This window comes from Vigna angularis, chromosome 6, assembly GCF_016808095.1.
Source record: "Vigna angularis cultivar LongXiaoDou No.4 chromosome 6, ASM1680809v1, whole genome shotgun sequence".
NCBI lineage: Eukaryota > Viridiplantae > Streptophyta > Magnoliopsida > Fabales > Fabaceae > Vigna > Vigna angularis.
Window position 1 is genome coordinate 37,311,506 of NC_068975.1, and position 21,232 is coordinate 37,332,737.

The following is a 21,232-nucleotide window of genomic DNA, read 5'->3' on the forward strand; positions in this document are numbered from 1 at the left end:
TTATTTCTATTTTTGTTATAAAGTAATTATCAAATTTATTTTTCTCTTTTTATATAAGACTATTTTTTTTTTGGTTTTGTATTTCACTTTTTATTATTATCGTTATTTTATTTATTTTATAAATGTATTTCAAAATATTAATAATAAATTAGCGTGACAATATTAATTATCTATGATATTAAAATATAATAGTATGTCCTTTCGAGATTACCAGTTAGCATAATTAAAGTATAACTTTTTCGCTATGATATTGGAATAAACTAAAATATAACTTTTTATTTAAGTGTACGTTGTACTATTATATATTTGTTTCACATTTTGACACATAATACAGCAGGATGTAGAACACATAAAATTATTGATTGAAAAAAAAAATTATTTTAAATTAAAACTTATAAGATTTTTAAAGCTAAATTATAGACATATAAGATTATATTTTTTATGAAATAATATTAAAATATCATATAATATGTTCATTTACATTACTTTTTATTTATCAGCTAATTCTACAAACAATATCATTAAGTATTTATAATTCAATAAACTAACTTAATAACTTTCGCTTAGCCACACATCAACTAACTTTCTTCTTAATTAGCTTATAGCTATGTTTGTTCAATACAGTCTAATTTTTATTAAATATGTATATATACATGTTTAATTCTTTTAAAATATATATTTAAGTTATGATAACGATTTTTTCATTATCAAAAATAAAGATATGTACATCGAAAGGTTCGAAAAAAGAGGTCAAACTTTTTTTTATATAAAAGTAGTCGTTTATAATATTCCACGCTTCTTATTGTCACGTTTAAAATCCCATTTCTGAATAATAAAATTAATAAATGAATATAAATTAGTGCTAAAAATTGTATTAGTATTAGTATTAATTAATTACTGAGGTTTTTGGGTTTGTTTGGATTGATTTAATACATATGAAATTAAATTTCAAAGATTATGCTGTTTTATTCTTTATTCGTTTGTGCTAATTTGTAAATATATCATTTTAATACAATAATTAAAAATATTTATCTATTTTTCGTGTCTCTTTATTTACATTCAAATCGTTCAATCTCATGTATTTTATATTTATAATTTTTTCCAATTAATTTAAATATTCTCACTCGTCAAAACAATATATTTTTCTCTCTCTTTCTTCTGTAATTCATTCACTTTCTTTTATTTTCTTTCTTCCCATCGAAATGCAATATTATTAAAGGAAATTTGGTAAGCAAAGTATGGAAGGACGTATAATGCAGCAAAGCAAAAGGAAACAAAGTTTTGTTTAAAGAAGAGATGATTGAGTATATTATATAGTTTTCTTTTGTGAGTTAAAGTTGCATAAAAATAATAGAAAATAATCAGCGTGGTCCTTAGATGAGAAACACTATTTGGAATCTGCATCTTCATTATTCATGTATTCATCCCAGCCCTCATCATAAGTATAAATACCCCTTTGCTGCTCACTCTATTATCTTCACATCGCTACCTATTTCCCATTTAAGCTTACTTTGAACCGAAAAACAGAATGGTAGAAATGAAGGGAGTGATGAATGCAATGCATGGGTTGAAACCAGTGTTGCTGATGGTGTTAGTGCAAATTGCATACACTGCTGTCAATGTGCTTTTCAAACTCGCCATAAACGACGGAATGAGTGTAAAAGTTGCCACAACGTATCGTCTCGCTTTTGGATCTGCTTTCACTGTTCCTCTCGCTCTCATTTCTGAAAGGTCCATCATCGTTTCCTTACTTCCACCTTCTTCTCTTTGTTACTTTAAGCTCAAGGGACCTCATGTTATAATAATACGCAACAGATCAGCTTAGCTGTGGCTGATATGGTTTCTCTTTTCTTTTTTCTGTGCAGGAAGAAAAGACCAAAGATGACTTGGAGGGTTCTTTTCATGGCATTTCTCTGTGGATTATTCGGGTATGTCTTCTCCCATACCATAATGTCTAAACTGTAAAACAAAACATATATGCAGTTAGTTACTGTTAACTGTCAATGGTGGTTAGTTAGTTAATTAATTAATCATCAACCATGTTATTATAGGGGAAGTTTATTTCAGAATCTTTTCTACCAGTCCTTGGCTTTAACATCAGCAACGTTTGCCTCCGCTCTCTACAATCTCATTCCGGCTATCACCTTTGTGATGGCCATTTCCTGCGGGTAATCATCACTTGCCACCATTAACGCTTTTTTTTTCTTAATATTATTCATTAATCATTTAATTAGTGGAAATTGAAGTTAGTTTTGTTTAATTTTTGTGTAGTTTCGAAAGGTTGAATTGGAGGGCAGCCGCAGGAAGGGCCAAGGTGTTGGGAACTATAATTGGGATTGGTGGGGCAATGGTGTTGACTTTTATCAAAGGTGCAGAGATTAATATCTGGCCTTTCCACATCAACCTTATGCATCCACGTCAGCACCAAGATGGCCACGTGGCACAGTTAAATTCTGACTCTAGCAATACATTGTTGGGGGCTCTTTGTTCCATATTAAGCTGCTTCTCTTTTTCTCTCTGGCTCACCATTCAGGTCATCTCAAACTCCTTCACTTAACATTTTTAAGCTTTTTTTTTTTTCCGTTTGTGATGTGAGCTCTTGTGGCACAGGCTAAGATGAGCAAAGAATACCCTTGTCACTATTCAAGCACGGCTCTGATGTCTACGGCAGGAGCAATACAGGCCGCTGCTTTTGGTTTCTGTGTTGAGAGAGATTTCAGCCAATGGAAGTTGGGTTGGAATATCAGGCTACTTGCTGTGGCTTATTCGGTATATATTCATATTTTAATTATATAAAATAGATGCATGAACGAAATAAGAAAGTTTTGATTGGAGTTAAATTTAATTATTGCAGGGAATCGTGGCCTCTGGAATAGTAGTTATTATTACTGCATGGTGCATACAAATGAGAGGGCCTCTTTTTGCGTCTGTTTTCAACCCGCTAATGCTTGTGCTTGTGGCTATTGCTGGTTCTTTGATGCTCAACGAGAATTTGTATGTAGGAAGGTATGTTGTAGATCTTAATTCACTTTGAAGAATTTGATTATCTGGGTCTTCATTATATACGTATTATTCATGAAATGGTTTTGTTTTGTATTTAGTGTGGTTGGAGCAGTGCTGATTGTGTGTGGGTTGTACATGGTTCTGTGGGGTAAAAGTAAAGAGATGAAGAACATCACTCAGTTAGTGCCATCGGAGACCATCCGAGAAGCTGAAGCCGTAGAAGTTGTTGTCGTGTCCACCCCAATGGATCATGATAAATGTGACCACAACAACCGAAGCGAAATCACTGCTATTACAAGGAATCTTGACAAAGATTGTGAGGATTTGACAAAACAATAAGGAAAGCTGATGAAGATATTCGAGTATAGAGGGAGTAAGGGATTGGTCACACTTGTTTTTGTGTTTGATTCTTTTATTCCACTACCAGTCAATCAACTACGTTTCACTTTACAGTTTACTGTAGCATAAACTTTAACATAAGCCCACTACCAATCAGCCCAAACTTCTGCCTGACGAAACCGACGGCCTAGTGTAACAAAATAATTTAATATGGGCCTCTACTTTGGGCTTTTAGCCCATGAATTGTAAGCATTAGAGAGGTTATTGTTTTGTATTTGCCCACCAAGATAAATAAATACAGTTTACTCTATTCTGAACTTGCATTCGAAACAGATTGCAATGGCTATTTTGGAGCAACGTTTTTTATACTCTCGTAATACCTATTTATTTATTTTTATAAAATTAATTAAAAGTGAGTACAGATATAATGTGCCTTATTTTAAGTGAAGAAAATTTTTAAAAAAAATGTCGAAAAGGATGAGGCATGGTTTTTGGATGCGGTCACACGCAATTTAAGTTACGGGTAGCAAAGAGTAGCTATCACAATCTGATATAGTAGAAAGAAACATATGCGTGAGAAACATGACTACGAAATTATCAATGGATATAAATTCAACCACACAGATACCACAACCGAACGCATTAATTGACCTTTCTTTCATCTCTCAAAAAATTGTCTGGGCCTTCAAGATAATTTCAAAGAAACTAAAATACGCATTCTTGCTCTCAAACTTCAACAGTTTTCTGTGCATGTGCCTATGCCGTTCAGATATGGCATGGCATATCCGTAATTTCATCGAATAAGGATGGTCGTTTATTTAGCGTAAAGTGGATAAATATGAAGGCAAAACCTACTTTATTTTATTAGAGTGAAAGGAGAAGATGAAGAAGATGATGGCTGCGACGATGCTTTTTCTTCTCATCGCTTCGCAAATGGAGAGCGTTGTTCCCGATGCTGCTGATTGCCTCGACGGTTGCTCGACTGCCTGTGTTCAAAGAGACTGTAAGTCATCATCTTCTCATTACCATTTCTCTTTTTTTTTTTATCTTTAATAAATCTTCATTTATGATCAAATATCTTGAGTCATTTCTTTTACTTCTATTATAACTGTGCTTTAAACCTGTTGAATCAGCTTAATCGTGTAAAATCACACTACACTCTAAACCTTAATGGAAGAATTTGCCTATCGTTTAATCACCTAGCACAAACTACTTTTACATCTTCGATGTTTGGCAAAATCAGAAGAGGAAATTAGTAAAATCAAATTAGATGTAGATTTATTCAGATGTTTATGATAACGAGCGGTGAAAATGTGACATGCAGCGAGGCTTACACAACGATGTGAACGCAAGTGCAGCATTAGATGCGGTCCAGGTAATAACCACCATAAATATTTTTTTCGTTGTACATTAGTGTAATACGGTTTGTCTTATCAATTTAATTAATCAATTATGTGTGTTTAAATTGATTAAATAAATAAATAAAACAGAGTCTTAAATCTTAAGACGTTGGAATTGTGTAAATGGAGTGATGCAGTAGGGTGCATCTCGTTTTTTTTTAAGCTACAAAGTAGAGTTATTTTATTTTTAATTTTAGATTCGTTAAATTATACTTTTATTTCTTTAGAGAGTGTTTGATCCTGGTATTTCCCTAAATGTTATGTTTGTGTTATGCCATAGGGCTCCGAATTCATTTCGGGATTTCTTACACTTCTGGGCTGGCATAAATTATTTGACCGGGTTACCCAGAATTTAGTACATAAAATTAATTTCAAGCTTACATCATTATATTTTTTATGAAAATTATTTTTAGGAACAACGATGAAAACTTTTATGGTATCTTTTGTTCATGAAAGTTCTTTTTAGGAAACAAATAAAACTTCAGCTGTATCTTCTTTTTTTCTAATAACGAGTGTTTTTGTTTCAAATAAATACAGAAAAGCTACATTTACTTGAAGCGGATTTGTTTGCGTTGAACAAAACGACTTAGATAAAACTTAGTAGGTGAATTATAGTCTCGACTAAGATTTCACATACGTGGCTTTTTTTATGTGTTAACAGAGTTGGTTTTTGTAATAATTACTTTCAAAGTTTAATTATATTCAGAAATGTCTTTGTATTCTCAAGTATCACTGGTATTTCCTTTCTATTATGGAGCTTAAGAAATTTTTCCATCATATAAATTAGAATTTAGTATCTCATAGATGATTGTTTTTCAGTGAAATTAAACTACAAAAGTTTATGAGCATTTCAATATTTCCTTTTGTTCTCCTTTATCATAATTTTTCCTTTTTGCCAAATTTACAGAGTTTAATAACAAATGAAAATTATTGTCAGTAATCTATTGATTTTAAAATATTGATATTTTATATAAAGTGATTTTTCAGAGTTTATCTATAAACAATACACGAGTTTTAGAATAATGGATTATTTTTTATTCCTTCTTTAAATCTTTGTTTTCAGAGCACAAAAAACTGGCATCTAAATAAGAGGTGCATATGGGTTTAACGTAATATATAAATATATCCCAAAGTTTACATGTCTGTCTGGGTGGTGTAGTTGGTTATCACGCTAGTCTCACACACTAGAGGTCCCCGGTTCGAACCCGGGCTCAGACAACGTAAATTTAGGTCTTTTTTAAGATTACATTTTTTTAGGTTTTGTTTTAACCCTTTTTTATTCAATTTTACAGATTCCACAATCAAGGAGGAAATGGGATGATTAAGTAAAGCAAGGAGCGAAAGCTAAGCATGGTTGTTTCTGTGTTTGTAATAACATCTAAATAAGCTTGGTTCTATGGACAGCTCTTTATGATCAAAATTGTTCTGTATAAGGAATGTTTTATCGTGTAAGGCAATAAATACATCACCACCAATGTCACTATACATTTCAATAAACTACTGTCTATGCTACCAATACTTATTTTTATGAATTAATCGCAGTACTGACTATTTCCATTTTTGATATATTTAACTAAACATATTCTCAAATGAAAAGTTTTTCTGTCATCGCACACAAGGGAAATTGGGAGGGTCGTTCTTATATGAAAGTCAGAAAAAACAAATTTAGATTATACAATTGTCAATGGCTTTAAATTTTGATGTCACGTGTGGTCCCTTGAGAAAAAAGTCGTATGACATGTGTTTTATGTTCTATCATTTATATAAGATCAAGGTTTCTCACTTAATGTTTCTGAAACCTAAAGGTGTTTTAAGTTGATTTAAGACTTGTATACTTTCATTAGAGAATAACAGTTGACTTAAAATTAAAATATGATTTTCTGATAACATAATTAGGGTAGTTATTGCATTTATTTTAATAGAAGGGATTGATCACACTTGTTTTTTGTGTTTGATTCTTTTATTCCACTACCAGTCAATCAACTACGCTAAAGTTATTCATCATCATGTATAATGTAACTGTACCATAAACTTTAACATGAGCCTTCGTGAATTTCCACTACCAATCAACCCAAACTTCTGCCTGACGAAACCAACAGCCTAGTGTAACAAAATAATTTTATATGGGCCTCTATTTTATGGGCAACTAAGCCCATAAATTGTATGCATTAAGCAGAGGAGACGTAGTTTTCGCGCAAGCAGTGGTGGTCTCTGTCACTGTTGCGACGGAAGTCTGCTCCCGATGTTATAGTATTTTCCGAAGAGTGCTTCTTCTTGCACCTCGCCTATATCATTTGCACATCCTTATTTTTTTTTCATATGTGTCCTTGTTAGAGAATCTTTGAGTGTTATTTTTTGAATTGACCCATTAAATAATAAAAGTCTACACCACCCATTCGTTTTTCCTGATTATCACATTTCATATTCCCAAACCTTACATCTCTTTCTTCTCTCTGAGTGCTTCTCCTCTCCTTCTCCCTCATTTGCTTCTAGCAGTCTCTTCTTTTCTTTCATTTATTTGGATGTCCATATTGGTTATGATTTATCTAAGTTTGTATGTAGTATTTGTATGTGTTTCTATATGTTGGGATGCATTTTTGAGCTGAATCGAAGGTCAATCTTAACTTAACTATACTTGGAAATGCGGTTGAGAACATGTTGGTATTAGAAAAGCGGTTACATAGCTTGTCGCACTTAAAAGTGCGGTTCTCGCCGCAGTTGAAAATACAGTCCACGGTAACTATACTTGAAAGTGCGGTTCATAGCTCGTCGAAGTTGGAATTATGGTAACCTCACTTGGAAGTATAGTTCATTCTCACCACAACTCCAGCTACTATTAAGTGTGCTTTCATTCTCAGTGCAATTCACTGGTAAGTGTATATAAAAGACTCTCTTTTATTGGTCATGTCTTTTACTTGTGCACCCGCTTTAGAAAAAATAATTTAGGTCCTCTTTTTATTTCTTTTAGAATAATAAAATTAAAAATACTTATTTTTTTTCTTTTTTTTCGGTCTCATTTGCTTGGGTAAGCATAAAAATGTCCTGAGAGGGAAGATAATTATTTTTCGTAGAATTGTGTAAAGTTGACGTTAAATATTTAAGAATATTTATGTAACTTTTTGAAAATTAAATAATAATTTGATATATTTATTATAAATGTTAATTATTTATTATATTAAATTATGGTATAAAATTAATGTGATATTTTTACTCCATTAATATTTCCGAAAACAACCTTTCAACTCAGTGAAATAAAGAAACAATGAAGAAAATGACAATTTAACAGTGAAAAAAATGAGAAAGGGATCCATGTAAGATTTATAGAAACAGGAATTTAGGATTGTTGGTCACTGGAACACCATTAAATCATCATTAAACTTAATCAATGAAGGACAAAATTGTAAAATGGGAGGTGTAGAATGATATGGGTGAGGTGCAGGGAGAAATCCTATCTTCCGAAATGTTATGTTTGTGTAATGCCATGGGGCTCCGAATTCGTTTCGGGATTTCTTTGCATTCTTCTTCTGGGCCTTTTAAACTTTTAGCTACATAAGAAAATGTAGTTATAATGCATTCACGTGGTTTTGGGTGGATACATAAAATTAAGTTCAAGCTCTTACATCAGAATATTTTTTATGAAAATTCTTTTTAGGAAAAAAATTAAAATTTTAATGGTATCTTTTGTTCTTGAAAACTATTTTCAGGAAAATAAATAAAACTTTAAGTGTATCTTTATTTTTAATAACGAGTGTTTTTGTTTCAAATGCAAATACTGAAAAGATACATTTACTTGGTTTTATAAATTTTAGTCACATAATAAGCGTATGGCTGGGAACATTGGTCCATTATACAAGATAACGCAATACCTCAGTACTTATATAACAACAAAGGTTTTAATGAAATTCGTAAAAGTGATTTTAAAGGTCCCCTTCTATTCTTTAGATTTTACTTTTCTTCTTCCTCGGATGTTTGTTTCTTCCTCATTTTTTATAATTTTCTTTTTTCTTCAAATTTAACACGATTAAAAAAATATGAAAATTGTATTATACACCTCAGTCAATTAGTCAACATAGAACGACAAATCGGTTGACTAAGTGACAGAACAGTTTATATAAACCAGTATTATCAATAATACAAATTACTTAACAAAACATCCTTAAGAGCAGTTGGACTGCAATTAGGTCAATAATAATCATAAGTTCACCACAAAATCTATAAATACAAGTTTGACAAATAATGTTAGGTGATTTATAATCAATTTACATTCAATACTATAACTCTCTAAGTTTGAATTGATTTTGGTATCATAGTGTCTTATATAGATAACTTTTGAACAATTTAGACTTAACGGGACCAAGAAACATAAGAAAAGACATGTTTTAGACTTGTGGGATCGATCAATAATATCTTCAATCGTTAATCTCGACCACACACCCAAAATATCTGACGTCCACCGTAGAACCTAGACATCAACAACGAGTATACACAATAATTACAAGAAACATTACAAGCAATGTAGTGACACAGTAGACAGAGTCTTTACATTCAAGTTAGATGGAGATGTTGAGAACTTTGCAATAGTAGATAAAGACCATGAAGAGGAAGTAGGAGAAGGATAGCGCTTGACAATCTATGCTTAATAAATCTGGCAGCAGATCCCTTATGGACCAAATATTATAATGTTATTAAATGATATTTAAATAGTTTTGAGGTTTGATTTATTTGTTTACTTGATTGTATAAGTTTAAACTTTAGTTTTTAATGTTTAGTGAAATAAATAAATACTAATAAAAATAATTGAGTTATGTCAATCTATTTTAATTACATCACAATAAATATTTTAAAAAATGGAATAAAAAAAACATCGTTAAGTCATTAATTCTGTGACATCCGGGCACTGACGAGGGCGGGGAGTGACGCCGGTGCAGGGAGCACTGACAATGAGCGGCTCCTGGCAGACTTCCAGTGGAAGGGGCACATGGACGGATCGAACATACACCGGAATGAGAGGGATCTGGAGACTGTATAGGTATGAGACTATACAGTTGAAAGATAGCTTAAAGGGATTGATTTGACTACTTATATCACCAAATGCATTTGCTTTTCGGTAGCCTGACTCATAAGAACTTCATAGTTAAGCGTGCTTAGCTTGGAGTAATTCTGGGATGGGTGACCAAAGTGTGCGAGTGAGGACAAAACACACTGAAAAGCCTGGTGGTGATCTGATGAGGGCGGGGAGTGACGCCGGTGCGGGGAGCACTGACAATGAGTACCTCCTGGCAAGCTTTTAAAATAAATTTATTTTTAACACGACCTATACCAGGCTAACAGTATAAACCAAATTAAGTTTTCTTCAATTAATTATTTACAGCAAATAACATAATTTATATATCAATTCAATTATATATATTTTATGAATAACACATAAGCCCTTAATCCTTATATCAACCTTTACATCAAACTTAAAAATTACACTTTTGATCTTTTAAATTATTATTTGTACACATTTCTAATAACACCAATAAACTACAGTGCATTTTGTTATTTATACACTTACATATTTTTTTATGAATAAGGTAAAACAAAGGTAACCCAATAAATTTCAATGTGAATTGTTGCAGCAGAAAAATATAAAAAATGAATCGAAGTATTAATTTGTTAAAAAGCAAAAATTGAAGTCGATGATCATTAATGAGTGATGATGAATGGTTGGAAGATTTTGACGAAAGGCAAAAGTTGTTGGGTCTATATTTCAGTCTTCTTCTTCGCTCATAATGGTGCCATGAAATGCAACTCCCAAATACCTTCGCAAACAGGAAACGTGGACCCCACACCTATCTTCAAACCTATCAGACTCTGCATCCACCTAAATTCTGCTCTTTCATAAATCACAATCTATTTCTCCATTTATTTTTTTCTCAATTTTCTATATCTACTTTTTATCAATCATTGCTAGAAAATTATATATAATAAATGAAGTTTATAATCGTTTTGGGTATCTCATCGAGATTAACTTTCTTAAATGTATTTTAGTTGTCCGAAGTTTAAATGTTATTATGTATTTGGTCGAGTTAATTGTTTAAACAATTTAGAGGATATTTACAAAAAAATCAATACGATGTTAAAGTCAATTTAATATTGACAGTTGACAATTAATAATTAATGGTATATAGTAAATACAAATCATTTATAATTCAACTGTGAATAAACATACTTTATATTTAAATTGATAACATTAAGATTAATGTGCTTTAATTTATGATCAATTTGTTTGTTTGGTGACCAGAGTTATAAAATAATTATAGTAAGTTTAAACTAAAATTGAAAGAAAAAATAATTAAATAAAAAGTATTTCATAAAGCATAATAATTATGGTAAGCTTAAATTAAAATTAAACGAAAAATTTGTTAAAAAGAAAGTGTATAAAACATAATAATTATGGTAAGTAGACCAATAATAATTGTATGAAGGATAAATAATGATTAATGAACGTTGTCTCGTGGTTGGTCAAAGTCAAACTTTCAAACCAAAACTCTAACCTAAAGCAATCAATCATTAAACTTAGTTCAGCAAATATTATTTTCCTTGGTCATAAATAACACCTAAATTAAAATGATTTTAAATTCATGAGATTGAAATGGGAAGCGTAGTTTATGAAAATATTCAAATACCGTTTCGAAATATTTATTTAATTTTACTATCATTAAGAACTTTGACATTTTCCCATAAAAACGGAGAAAAAAAATTGCAGTTAATGAAAGTTTGGGTGGGAAGAAAAAAAGTAAATGAAGTACTAAACTTTGACATTGATGTAAAATCATTTTATTGTCCAAGCTACCCAACCTGCAATATCAGAAGTTCTAATTTATTACTATATTTGTTTTCCAATAATGAGTATCATGCATTTCATGTGTTTTTTCTTTCTATTTTTAAGTTTAGTATAACTTAAAAAATATAAATTAAAGAGAATTTATTTAAAAATCTAGTTGATAGCTAAAATTCTCTACTTAAAATTCGGAAAGTATTGAGTCATAAATGTTTGATATTTTGTGTTGTTATAATTTGATTAGTTTTTGAGATATAGATCATTTATTTATTTATTTAAGGATGAATTATTTTGGTTACAGCTTTTACTATTACAATTGTTTTTAGTGAAACCTTAAAATAAAGCAAACATAACATCTTTTTCAATAATTGTGACACTTTTATTGTTTGAAGAGACAAAGAGAATAAGCTGTGAAAGATGTTGCTGCATCAATCTCAAAGAATATTGTGTTGGAAATGTAGAAGGAAGAAAAATACTATTACTTCAAACATATTAAAAAATAATGCAAATCAGATATAACATCAAACGTGTAAATGAGTGAAAGCATACAAATAAAGACTTTAGTAAATTTATGCTGTGTTTTAAGCGAAAAATGTAAAATTAATAAGTGATTAGAAGGAAATAATATATTAGAATTTTCACCTTCCAACACCAAAAATATTTATAAAAAATTATAAATCAAAGGTAGTATATCAGAAAAAAAAAACACAGTATTGATTATCGTATTTATTAACTTTTTTTAGTATTTAAAAATTGAATTTTAAGAAAAATAATAATTTAAATTATTGTATTTATATAAATTTTAAGTCTAATTTAATCTTATAAAACTGAATTATAAAATTTAAATTTATATATATATTTTTTAAATTAGGTTTATTTTAATTGATATGAAAATTTTGTCAGTATTTACATCTTAAAATTTTTAAATTATAAAATAAATCTGATTTCATTTAAGATAAGGATAATAATTTTAAATTAAAAAAAAATAAAGAAAAAAACCTTGATTTTACACCAACTAAAAGTATTAATTCCAAATTATAACAAGATTAATAATACACTATATACACAAGAATGAATATATGAATTACAAATAAAATCTAAAAATTATAGTACTTCATTTATTTACGACGAGTTATTAAAAAAAAGTATATGTTATATATATATTAATCAGTTATACCGAGGGAGGTTCCCACTCAAAGTCACATTCTAAGTTTCTTCTATAATTATTCTCTCAAAAAGGCTAAGATGAATTTGTTCTTCTTGAAGGTTTACACATTATTGTGTCACCTTTATATCAATTAATTAACATGGAAACAGGAAATATTATTATATCTTTGATGATATAATTCCATCCTAATAGACTTATTATATAATTGAATACCACATAATTAATTTATTTTCCAAGTTGTAATTTTGAGTCAAACAATGATTTATTTTCTTTAGTACATTAAGATGACTATATGTAATAAATATATAAGTATCTTGATATTATAAAGAACTTCAAACAAAACAATGAAGGTGAAAGAACATCAATAACGACAAACTAGAGTGATAAAAGATAATCAACTTTATTACGAATTTTCGATATCATTTTAACATAATTTCGATGTATTATTTTTCAACTAGTAAATCAAATTTTAAACAATAATAAAAAATTTAATGTGTTATTTATAAAAGTTATCACCTGAGATGTTCTAAATAAATATAAGTAAATAAGACATAATTATGGTGGTGGATAGCTAATAAAATAATATTTAAAAAACGTATGTAATATTCAATCGGTTTAAGGTGAAAATAAACATGATTTTGTGTGTCTTAATAATATATAAGAACCGATAATTTAGAAACCTCCATTTCAGCTGCATTTAAATATTCATTGAATCCATTTCCATTACACGATCCTATGTTTTAAAAAGTCGTTGGGGGTTTCCTTCAAATTAAAATGATGTGATTAGTTTGAATTTTCATAAACTATTGATAGAAGGAAAAAACAGCAGAAGAAATAGAAATTGTTAATGTTTGGAATAAGTAAGAAGAAAACATAAAATAATGCTAACGATAATGGCGGAGAGAGTGAGCACATGACATTACTTGCTGCTTGGCGCAACCTTTATGGTACCATTTCTTCACGGAGACCAAGTGGCTACATTAAACAGAATTACGTTCGTTGTTTTAAAAAAAAATTCAATATTTTATATTCTACATCTTTTTTAAATAAATAAATAATTGAACTTCATTGCTTTTTGTTTATTTTTTACATCAAGAATTACATTTAATGAAAGTTTGGAGTCCGGACATGAGAGAGGAAGCGTAAGAGAGAGAGAGAGAGAGAGAGAGAGAGAGTGGAGGGAGGTGTAAGAAACTGGGAAGAGAAGATGTTGCTGTTGCCATTCTGACCTAAAGCTCGTGTCTTTCTGCTTCGTTGTATCTTCTGCTGTGTAAAAGTGATTCCTTTCTGATTCTTATGTAGATTTCATATCAGGAACTAGTGCTAATACTTCACCTACAGATCTCTGTATTCTGGGTATGTTCTTTCCCAAATTCTTGGTGTTTTCTCTTTTGTTTTGTTTTGTTCTTTCGTTCTGATAGTTTGTGGAGTGTTTCTTCAAATCGGGCTATTTTTTAATTGTACTGGGTCTCTGTTGGGAATGCTGGGGGAAAAGGTCGCGGTTTTCAGTTTTGTTAAGTTTCTGGAAGGAAAATGGTGGGGGTAGAAATGGGGTTATTTTGTTTCCAGTGTTTGTGGGAGGCAAATCTCAAATGATATAGTGGGATTTGAAGTTTTCGTGACTTTTCTTCTGACAGTTTGTTGTTGTTTTCAGATGAAGGTTGGCTTTTGATCCGGCTTGGGAGTCTTGATCGACTTGATTTTAACTCCGAGTTTAAAGAGGTAGTTTCTTCTGGTCCTTGGTGTTGACAATAATGGCCAAAGATAAAGAAAATTGAAAGCTTTCCATTTTGTGTACCTGCAAAATTGGCCGCTGAATTGGTGACAAATTTTCCAAATTTTTTGTAATTAATTACTTTTATGTGCTTATTTGCGATTTCCGTATAAATTCCAAATACGATTTATAGGATAATAACCAAACGATGGCTTTCTTAATAATGGTGGACACAAAATGATGGCGTTTTTGCTTGCGTATTTGTTACCATCTAATCATGATAATGCTATTTTGAGCTACCCTTTCCGATTGGGAGTGATGATCAAATATGTAGTCTTTGACACGCGTGTTGCTTCTGGCATTTCACTGTCTGCTGTCGAACCCTATTGACTTAAATTGTTGGCAATACATCTTTCATTAACTTCATTCCCGTGGATGCTTAAATTGGAGAGTTTGAAAACTGTGGTTGATGTATAGGAGTTTTTAATTTGGATTTTAGTCTTAAGAGAGTATTTTGGTTGCAAAGATGAAGATTAATAACTGTATTTGGTGAATGACAGCCATTTGCTGACAGTGGTTGGATATAGTACATCAGAAGTTCACACATGAGATATATATAATTATTGTTGGGATCAACCTACAGAATGTCATTCCGCAGCATAGTTCGTGATGTGAGGGATAGTTTTGGGAGCTTGTCTAGGCGTAGTTTTGATGTCAGACTTACGGGTCATCATAGAGGAAAATCTCAAGGATCGGTGCAGGATTTACATGATCAACCTCTAGTGATTCAAAATAGCCGCTGGGCGAGTTTACCCCCAGAATTGCTATTTGATATCATTAGACGGCTAGAGGAGAGTGAGAATACATGGCCTTCTCGAAAGCACGTTGTTGCATGTGCTGCAGTTTGCCAGTCTTGGAGGAACATGTGCAAAGAAATTGTTAAGAGCCCTGAGTTCTGTGGCAAGCTTACATTCCCCGTGTCCTTGAAGCAGGTTAGCTTTACTTTTTTGCTGAAGATCTGTTAATTTTTATTAACCAAACAATGTTAGTTGATGTTAGCTGAAGCAACACCCTGATTGTTTGCTCCTTTTGCTTTTCAGCCTGGACCACGGGATGGAATCATTCAATGTTTTATCAAAAGAGATAAATCTAATTTAACATACCACCTATTCCTGTGTCTCAGCCCTGGTGAGTTTTCTATTTTATACATTTAGTTAATGCTTGGTTTTGTATGATTGCGTCGATCTTTACTCGCCGTACAAGCTCGTGATTTGTTTTGCAAATGTTTATTCTGTATGCATGTGTGTAGGTCTTTGCATGAGTGTATGGTTTGAGATCTGCATGAAATGGAACTTACAATACTGTAATTTATACTTGAAGCAAGTACTGCTAGTGTTAGATGATAATTTTGAGAATAGGGTTTATAGGTTGAGTTTCTGTTCATATTTTCTCATTATTTGCTAAAACCAGCCTTCACTCATTGCTCTGTGAATGGAAATCTGTTAGTTCTCTTATGATTGGTTTCTGTGTTTATTATTTCCCTTTATGGCTGATTTGAAGAGAAAGTGTCATCTTGTTTGATAGTCGTTTCTGTGTCATCTGGTTGCAATTGCACAGGGAACTCCTTTTATTTTATTTTATAAATTACTTTGATTTTTGCAGCTTTGTTGGTTGAAAATGGGAAATTCCTTCTTTCTGCTAAGAGGACTAGGAGAACAACTTACACTGAGTATGTTATTTCCATGGATGCTGACAACATCTCTAGATCAAGTAACACTTACATCGGAAAGCTGAGGTGAGTTAGTTTACTGTTTGCAAGTGTTTAACTCCTGCATCCTACGTTGTCTTTGACTTCATTCAAGAAGCCTCTCTTCCAAAAGAACTGTTAAAATTAAAACATAATTTAAAAGTTTAGAACAGGGAAAATGCATTCTAACTCATGAGATTTTGTTGGACTTCCAGATCAAATTTTCTTGGTACCAAGTTCATTATATATGATACGCAGCCTCCATACTCTTCAGCTCATATATGCCCTCCTGGAACTGGGAAGACGAGCCGCAGATTTTATTCGAAAAAGGTGTCGCCGAAAGTTCCATCTGGTAGTTACAACATAGCTCAGGTAACATATGAATTAAATGTGCTCGGGACTAGAGGCCCCAGAAAGATGCACTGTGTCATGCACTCCATACCAGCTTCAGCACTCGATGCAGGCGGCACCGTTCCCGGCAAGCCGGAGCTTCTTCCCCGTTCCCTCGAGGACTCGTTTCGGAGCATCTCGTTTTCGAAGTCGCTCGACCGAGCCATCGAGTTCAGTAGCTCGCGGTTTTCTGATATTGGGGAATCCATTCTGGAGGACGATGATGGGAAGCTGAGACCCTTGGTTCTGAAAAACAAGCCTCCAAGGTGGCACGAACAGTTACAATGTTGGTGCCTTAATTTTCGCGGCCGAGTAACTGTTGCGTCTGTTAAAAACTTTCAGTTGATTGCTGCCACCCAACCTGCTGCCGGTGCACCTACACCCTCCCAACCGGCTCCACCGGAACATGACAAGATCATTCTTCAGTTTGGCAAAGTTGGGAAAGACATGTTCACGATGGATTATCGGTACCCTTTATCTGCATTCCAAGCTTTTGCAATATGCTTGAGCAGCTTTGACACCAAACTGGCTTGTGAATAAGATAAAATCACAATGAAGCAGTGAGAGCTAATGAAACAGTGATGATGGCATATTTCCCTTTGGTTTTCTTTCATTTTCCTATTTTCATTACATGGGAGTAGGCAATTGTTGTTACTGAGGTTCTGTATGACTCAATTGTAACCGTAGTGCATTTCTGATGTAATAGGATTTCAGAGCATTTTTAACATACGATGTTGCTATGTTTCATTCTGAGTTGATTCTGCCAACAGACCGTGATTTAACATATTTTAGTATGTGCTGCTGTCTGGTACATGTTCGGTAATTGAGAGTTACATGTAAACTGTCACATGGTTGTGTATGTGGTTGTAGCTTCTGTGGTGGGCACCGAATAGATTGGTCTTGGGAGTTGTTTGGGAATGAGGAAAATAATTGTGCGTAAGGAGAATTATGAGCATGGGTTGTCTCATTTTTGGACCCATTCCAATACTCATATTTCACTTGTTTTTCCAAGATATTCATCACAAACAACTCACCGTGTCAGTAGGTTTTATAAATGTACCATATATTCGTTCGGTCGTTCGCTCAACTGCTGAACTCTCAACGTGATAAGGAAACATTTCAAACTCCTTCACCAGTACCCTTCCTTGTGTAACTGACTGCTCCCTAATCTATGTCACAACCGATCAGGAAAGTCAATATAAAATCATCTTCATATATTCAGCATGTTTAAGAAAGGAAATCATACTTACGCATTCTTGAACTGTAATTAAACCAATTCTAATTAAAAATTTACTTAGAAACCTATAAATATTGCTGATTTTATATTTAAGACAGTTAATATATAAATACTTAAGTAACACTTTCTTTTATCTCTGAAGGAGTTTTAACTTTATACTTCTAAAATATTTTTCGATTTTGTTTTTATAAATCAAACATTTAATTAAGTTTTAAGTTTTTGATAAATTTGAATTTTTACTAAAAAATTTGATTTATTGAGTTTTCAAAATTTTAATATTTTTTTAATTGAGCTTCTGTTGTTAAATTTTATTGTTAATTGAAACGATGTGGCTTTTACTTTGTATTGTCATTTGTTTTTGGGTCTCTACATGAAAAATCAATCTCCTAAATTAATCGAGATTTTATGAAAACTTATAGTTCTATTCAACGTTTAAAATTTTATATTTCTCATTTTATATATGACCATTTGGTTTTATAATTCAAATAGAGTACAATAAAAAAAATAAAATTATGTAATCTTAATTATCTTTGTAAAAATAACATTGTTTCATTTTGTAAATTAAATTTTAAAATAATGAATCGACTATGTGGTCCACTTAAATTTAATTGAAAAATATAAAAAAATATGAATGTTTAATAAAATATTTTTTCTAATCAATATTTAATAAAAAATAATTAAATGTATAAAAAACATAATACTAAATTAAACCATATTTCGATTTTTTATAATATAACCATTCAAAATAAAATTCGCATAACCTCAATTAATTACAGATTTCAACAACAAAGACCTAATTTAAAAATATAAATATTTTAATTATTTAATAAAATAAACAATTTTAATTTCATGTTTATCCGTAACTGAGATTGTTAACCTTCTTTTATTACGAAAGAAAAACGTTTAGTTTAATTATTGTTTAAGAAATAATACCACTTTATATTCATGAACTAAAACGAAAAAGAAAATGCAGACAATAAGGACAAAAACATGAAACTTTTTTTTTCAACTATTGTTGTGAAAATTGATTGAGCAAATTTAATAAGACTGTTCTCGATTTCGAGATTGTATAGTATATACTCAACGGTTAACACTAAGTACTGTTTGATCCATCGGCTACAACAATGTTGTGCCATAATTAGACCAGCGTTTAAGTCATTACTGTTAAACTATTATTGGACCAAAAGTTCAACAGACAATTAGAATAACCAAAGATATCTGATTAGAGATATTCAACACATACTCTACGAGATTCAAATATTTAATTGTGATAAACAGTTCATTAAACTGCTCATAACTTGAGTGTCAAAGTGTCTTTTATAGGTACTCTCCCTACTAGTCTAGAATACAACCAAATGGAACAGGTGACAACCGAGCGGTCCAGACTGACAGCGAACGGTTCAGACGATCCAAGCATTCAGAAGTAAGATGGGCAGGTCGAAAATGTTAGTCTCTCGGTCCTGAACTAATCCCTACCGAAACAGAGATGAACTTGAGAAAAAAAATTGTTTGGATTAAGAGAAAAATAATATAAATTGAGTAGGTTTGAAATAAAAGTTGGTTGAAGTTTAGGTATGAATGAATATAATAAAAAATAATATTTTAATTGATAAAATTAGATGGAATATTTTATTTTTAAAGTAAATATAATATAAATGTATTATTATTATTATAAAATTATCATTATTTATTATTAATACTAATTTTTATTATTAAAATGTTTTATTTATATTATTTCTATATTTTATTATTAATGTTTGATATTAATATTTTAATTATTTTATTATTGGGGAACGAAGCACACTCATCTTCCTCTTCCTTTTTCTACATTGGGGAGGGAAGCCTTGCAATTTTCGTTTCAGCTTGATCTGTCTCCATTGAAAAAAAAAGGTTAAAAATGTAAATATGATAAAACACATGCTAATTTTCGCATTTTTCTTTATGCACCCATAAAAACTCTTCCATGAACACTAGTGTTCCACGCCATTCCAGCGATAGAATTATTAAAGTATTATTATGATACTTTTTTACATTTATTTGATTATAAAAGAATAAGTTATATAATTTTTTTAATAATAAAAATAAAAGATAAAAAATATAATGTTAAATAAATGTTTTTATGTGTGTGAAAAAATATATATTTTTTTTTACTAAAATTTTGATAGAAAATATAAACTCAAAAGTAATTGTTCTTTTTAAAAAAAAATTGTGATGATTTGGCTAAGTTAAAATAACTTATACTTTTTGTTGCCTTCTTATAATCTTAATAAAGATTGGAGCGTTGAATTGTGGCATGAAATTTGGATAATATGATTGAAGATAAGAGACATAATTGTTGGAAATTGTTGGAAGTCAACAAAACATGTTGAGGGAAATGGTGAAAACATCAAATCCGATGGAGAAAGTCAAACAATTATTAGCCACCAATGAAGAATCATAGAGTTTCTTATCATACACATCAACCACAAAAAATTAAAGCAACAAATTTACTTTGATTTATTATTATATTTTGGGAAAATAGCACCATACCCCCAACCTCCCAAAGCTTTTACATTTATAAAAAAAAGTCATAAATATTAAATAAAATGTAGCTGATTCAAGTCTACTCCAATAAAAAATAGCAAACAAAATCGAAGGTGCGCATTTTATTTTGTGAAATATATAATTTATTATAACTATTAGTTTCTACATCATTGTAGTTTTATTTTTGTGAGCTGCAAATTAAAAATAATTTCAAAAATCACATGAAGTAATTGTTTTATTAAACTGCGTAGCCGATCTAAATTCAGTTTTGATTGAATTTAATTTTATATTAAAATTAAATTAAACTATATGATATATTACTTACAAGTTGGTGATCTAGGTAATGTTGGACTTTATATTTTTAGTAAGCTGTGAAGTTTACTTAAACTTGATTAATTGGGTTTTTCGACAAGAAAATTTATATATTTTTTTCAATTGCGTTTTCTTGAAAAAATAAAAAAAATGCATTGCCATTTCTTCTTATTTTTAGTACTTTGTTTTACTTTTGATAATATCATAGTTAAGAACAATATTTTCTTTACAATAAAAAACTAGTATAAGTGTTTTTATAAGTTTATACATAAAATAATTTTAATTTACACAAAAAAAATTGTTTTATTTTGTCTTTTTAACCTTTTCTTAGAAATAATTATAAAAAGTTTACCCAATCGTATTTTTTTGCCCATTTTTAATTTTATTTGGAACATCAAAATAAGCCTAAATATTTTTAAGAGTAATGGTATAGTAACATAAAGTTAATACATATTGTAGAAATAAATTAATTATAAAAAAATTGAATTTTTGTATTTACGAAAGAAAATAAAAATAATAAAAAATAATGTCAAAAAATATAAAAAATTTATGTGTCTCTTATTATTATATCTT

At 30.5% G+C, this 21,232-nt stretch overlaps 2 protein-coding genes and 1 non-coding gene across 4 annotated transcripts; all 3 read left to right on the plus strand.

The window, feature by feature from the left end:
• The first annotated feature begins 1,481 nt into the window (after positions 1-1,481).
• On the plus strand, positions 1,482-3,652 carry LOC108340940 (WAT1-related protein At1g68170). The gene is made up of 7 exons (XM_017578516.2): positions 1,482-1,731; positions 1,866-1,928; positions 2,052-2,168; positions 2,272-2,533; positions 2,611-2,769; positions 2,855-3,006; positions 3,102-3,652. Exons 1-7 carry the CDS (start codon positions 1,529-1,531, stop codon positions 3,340-3,342), a joined length of 1,197 nt encoding a protein of 398 aa, XP_017434005.1. The 5' UTR covers positions 1,482-1,528; the 3' UTR covers positions 3,343-3,652.
• A 2,234-nt stretch (positions 3,653-5,886) lies between these two features.
• TRNAV-CAC (transfer RNA valine (anticodon CAC)) lies at positions 5,887-5,960 on the plus strand. Its single transcript has one exon. It is a non-coding gene; the product is annotated as a tRNA-Val (tRNA).
• Positions 5,961-13,811: 7,851 nt separating this feature from the next.
• LOC108343217 (tubby-like F-box protein 8) lies at positions 13,812-17,410 on the plus strand. Of its 2 annotated transcripts, none has more exons than XM_017581346.2 (6): positions 13,812-14,092; positions 14,391-14,458; positions 15,011-15,442; positions 15,551-15,638; positions 16,113-16,245; positions 16,413-17,410. In XM_017581346.2, exons 3-6 carry the CDS (start codon positions 15,095-15,097, stop codon positions 17,125-17,127), a joined length of 1,284 nt encoding a protein of 427 aa, XP_017436835.1. In that variant the 5' UTR covers positions 13,812-14,092; positions 14,391-14,458; positions 15,011-15,094; the 3' UTR covers positions 17,128-17,410. The 2 variants fall into 2 exon arrangements, with proteins under 2 accessions (XP_017436835.1, XP_017436836.1); XM_017581347.2 differs by having other exon boundaries at positions 13,819-14,092; positions 15,094-15,442.
• Positions 17,411-21,232: the final 3,822 nt, after the last annotated feature.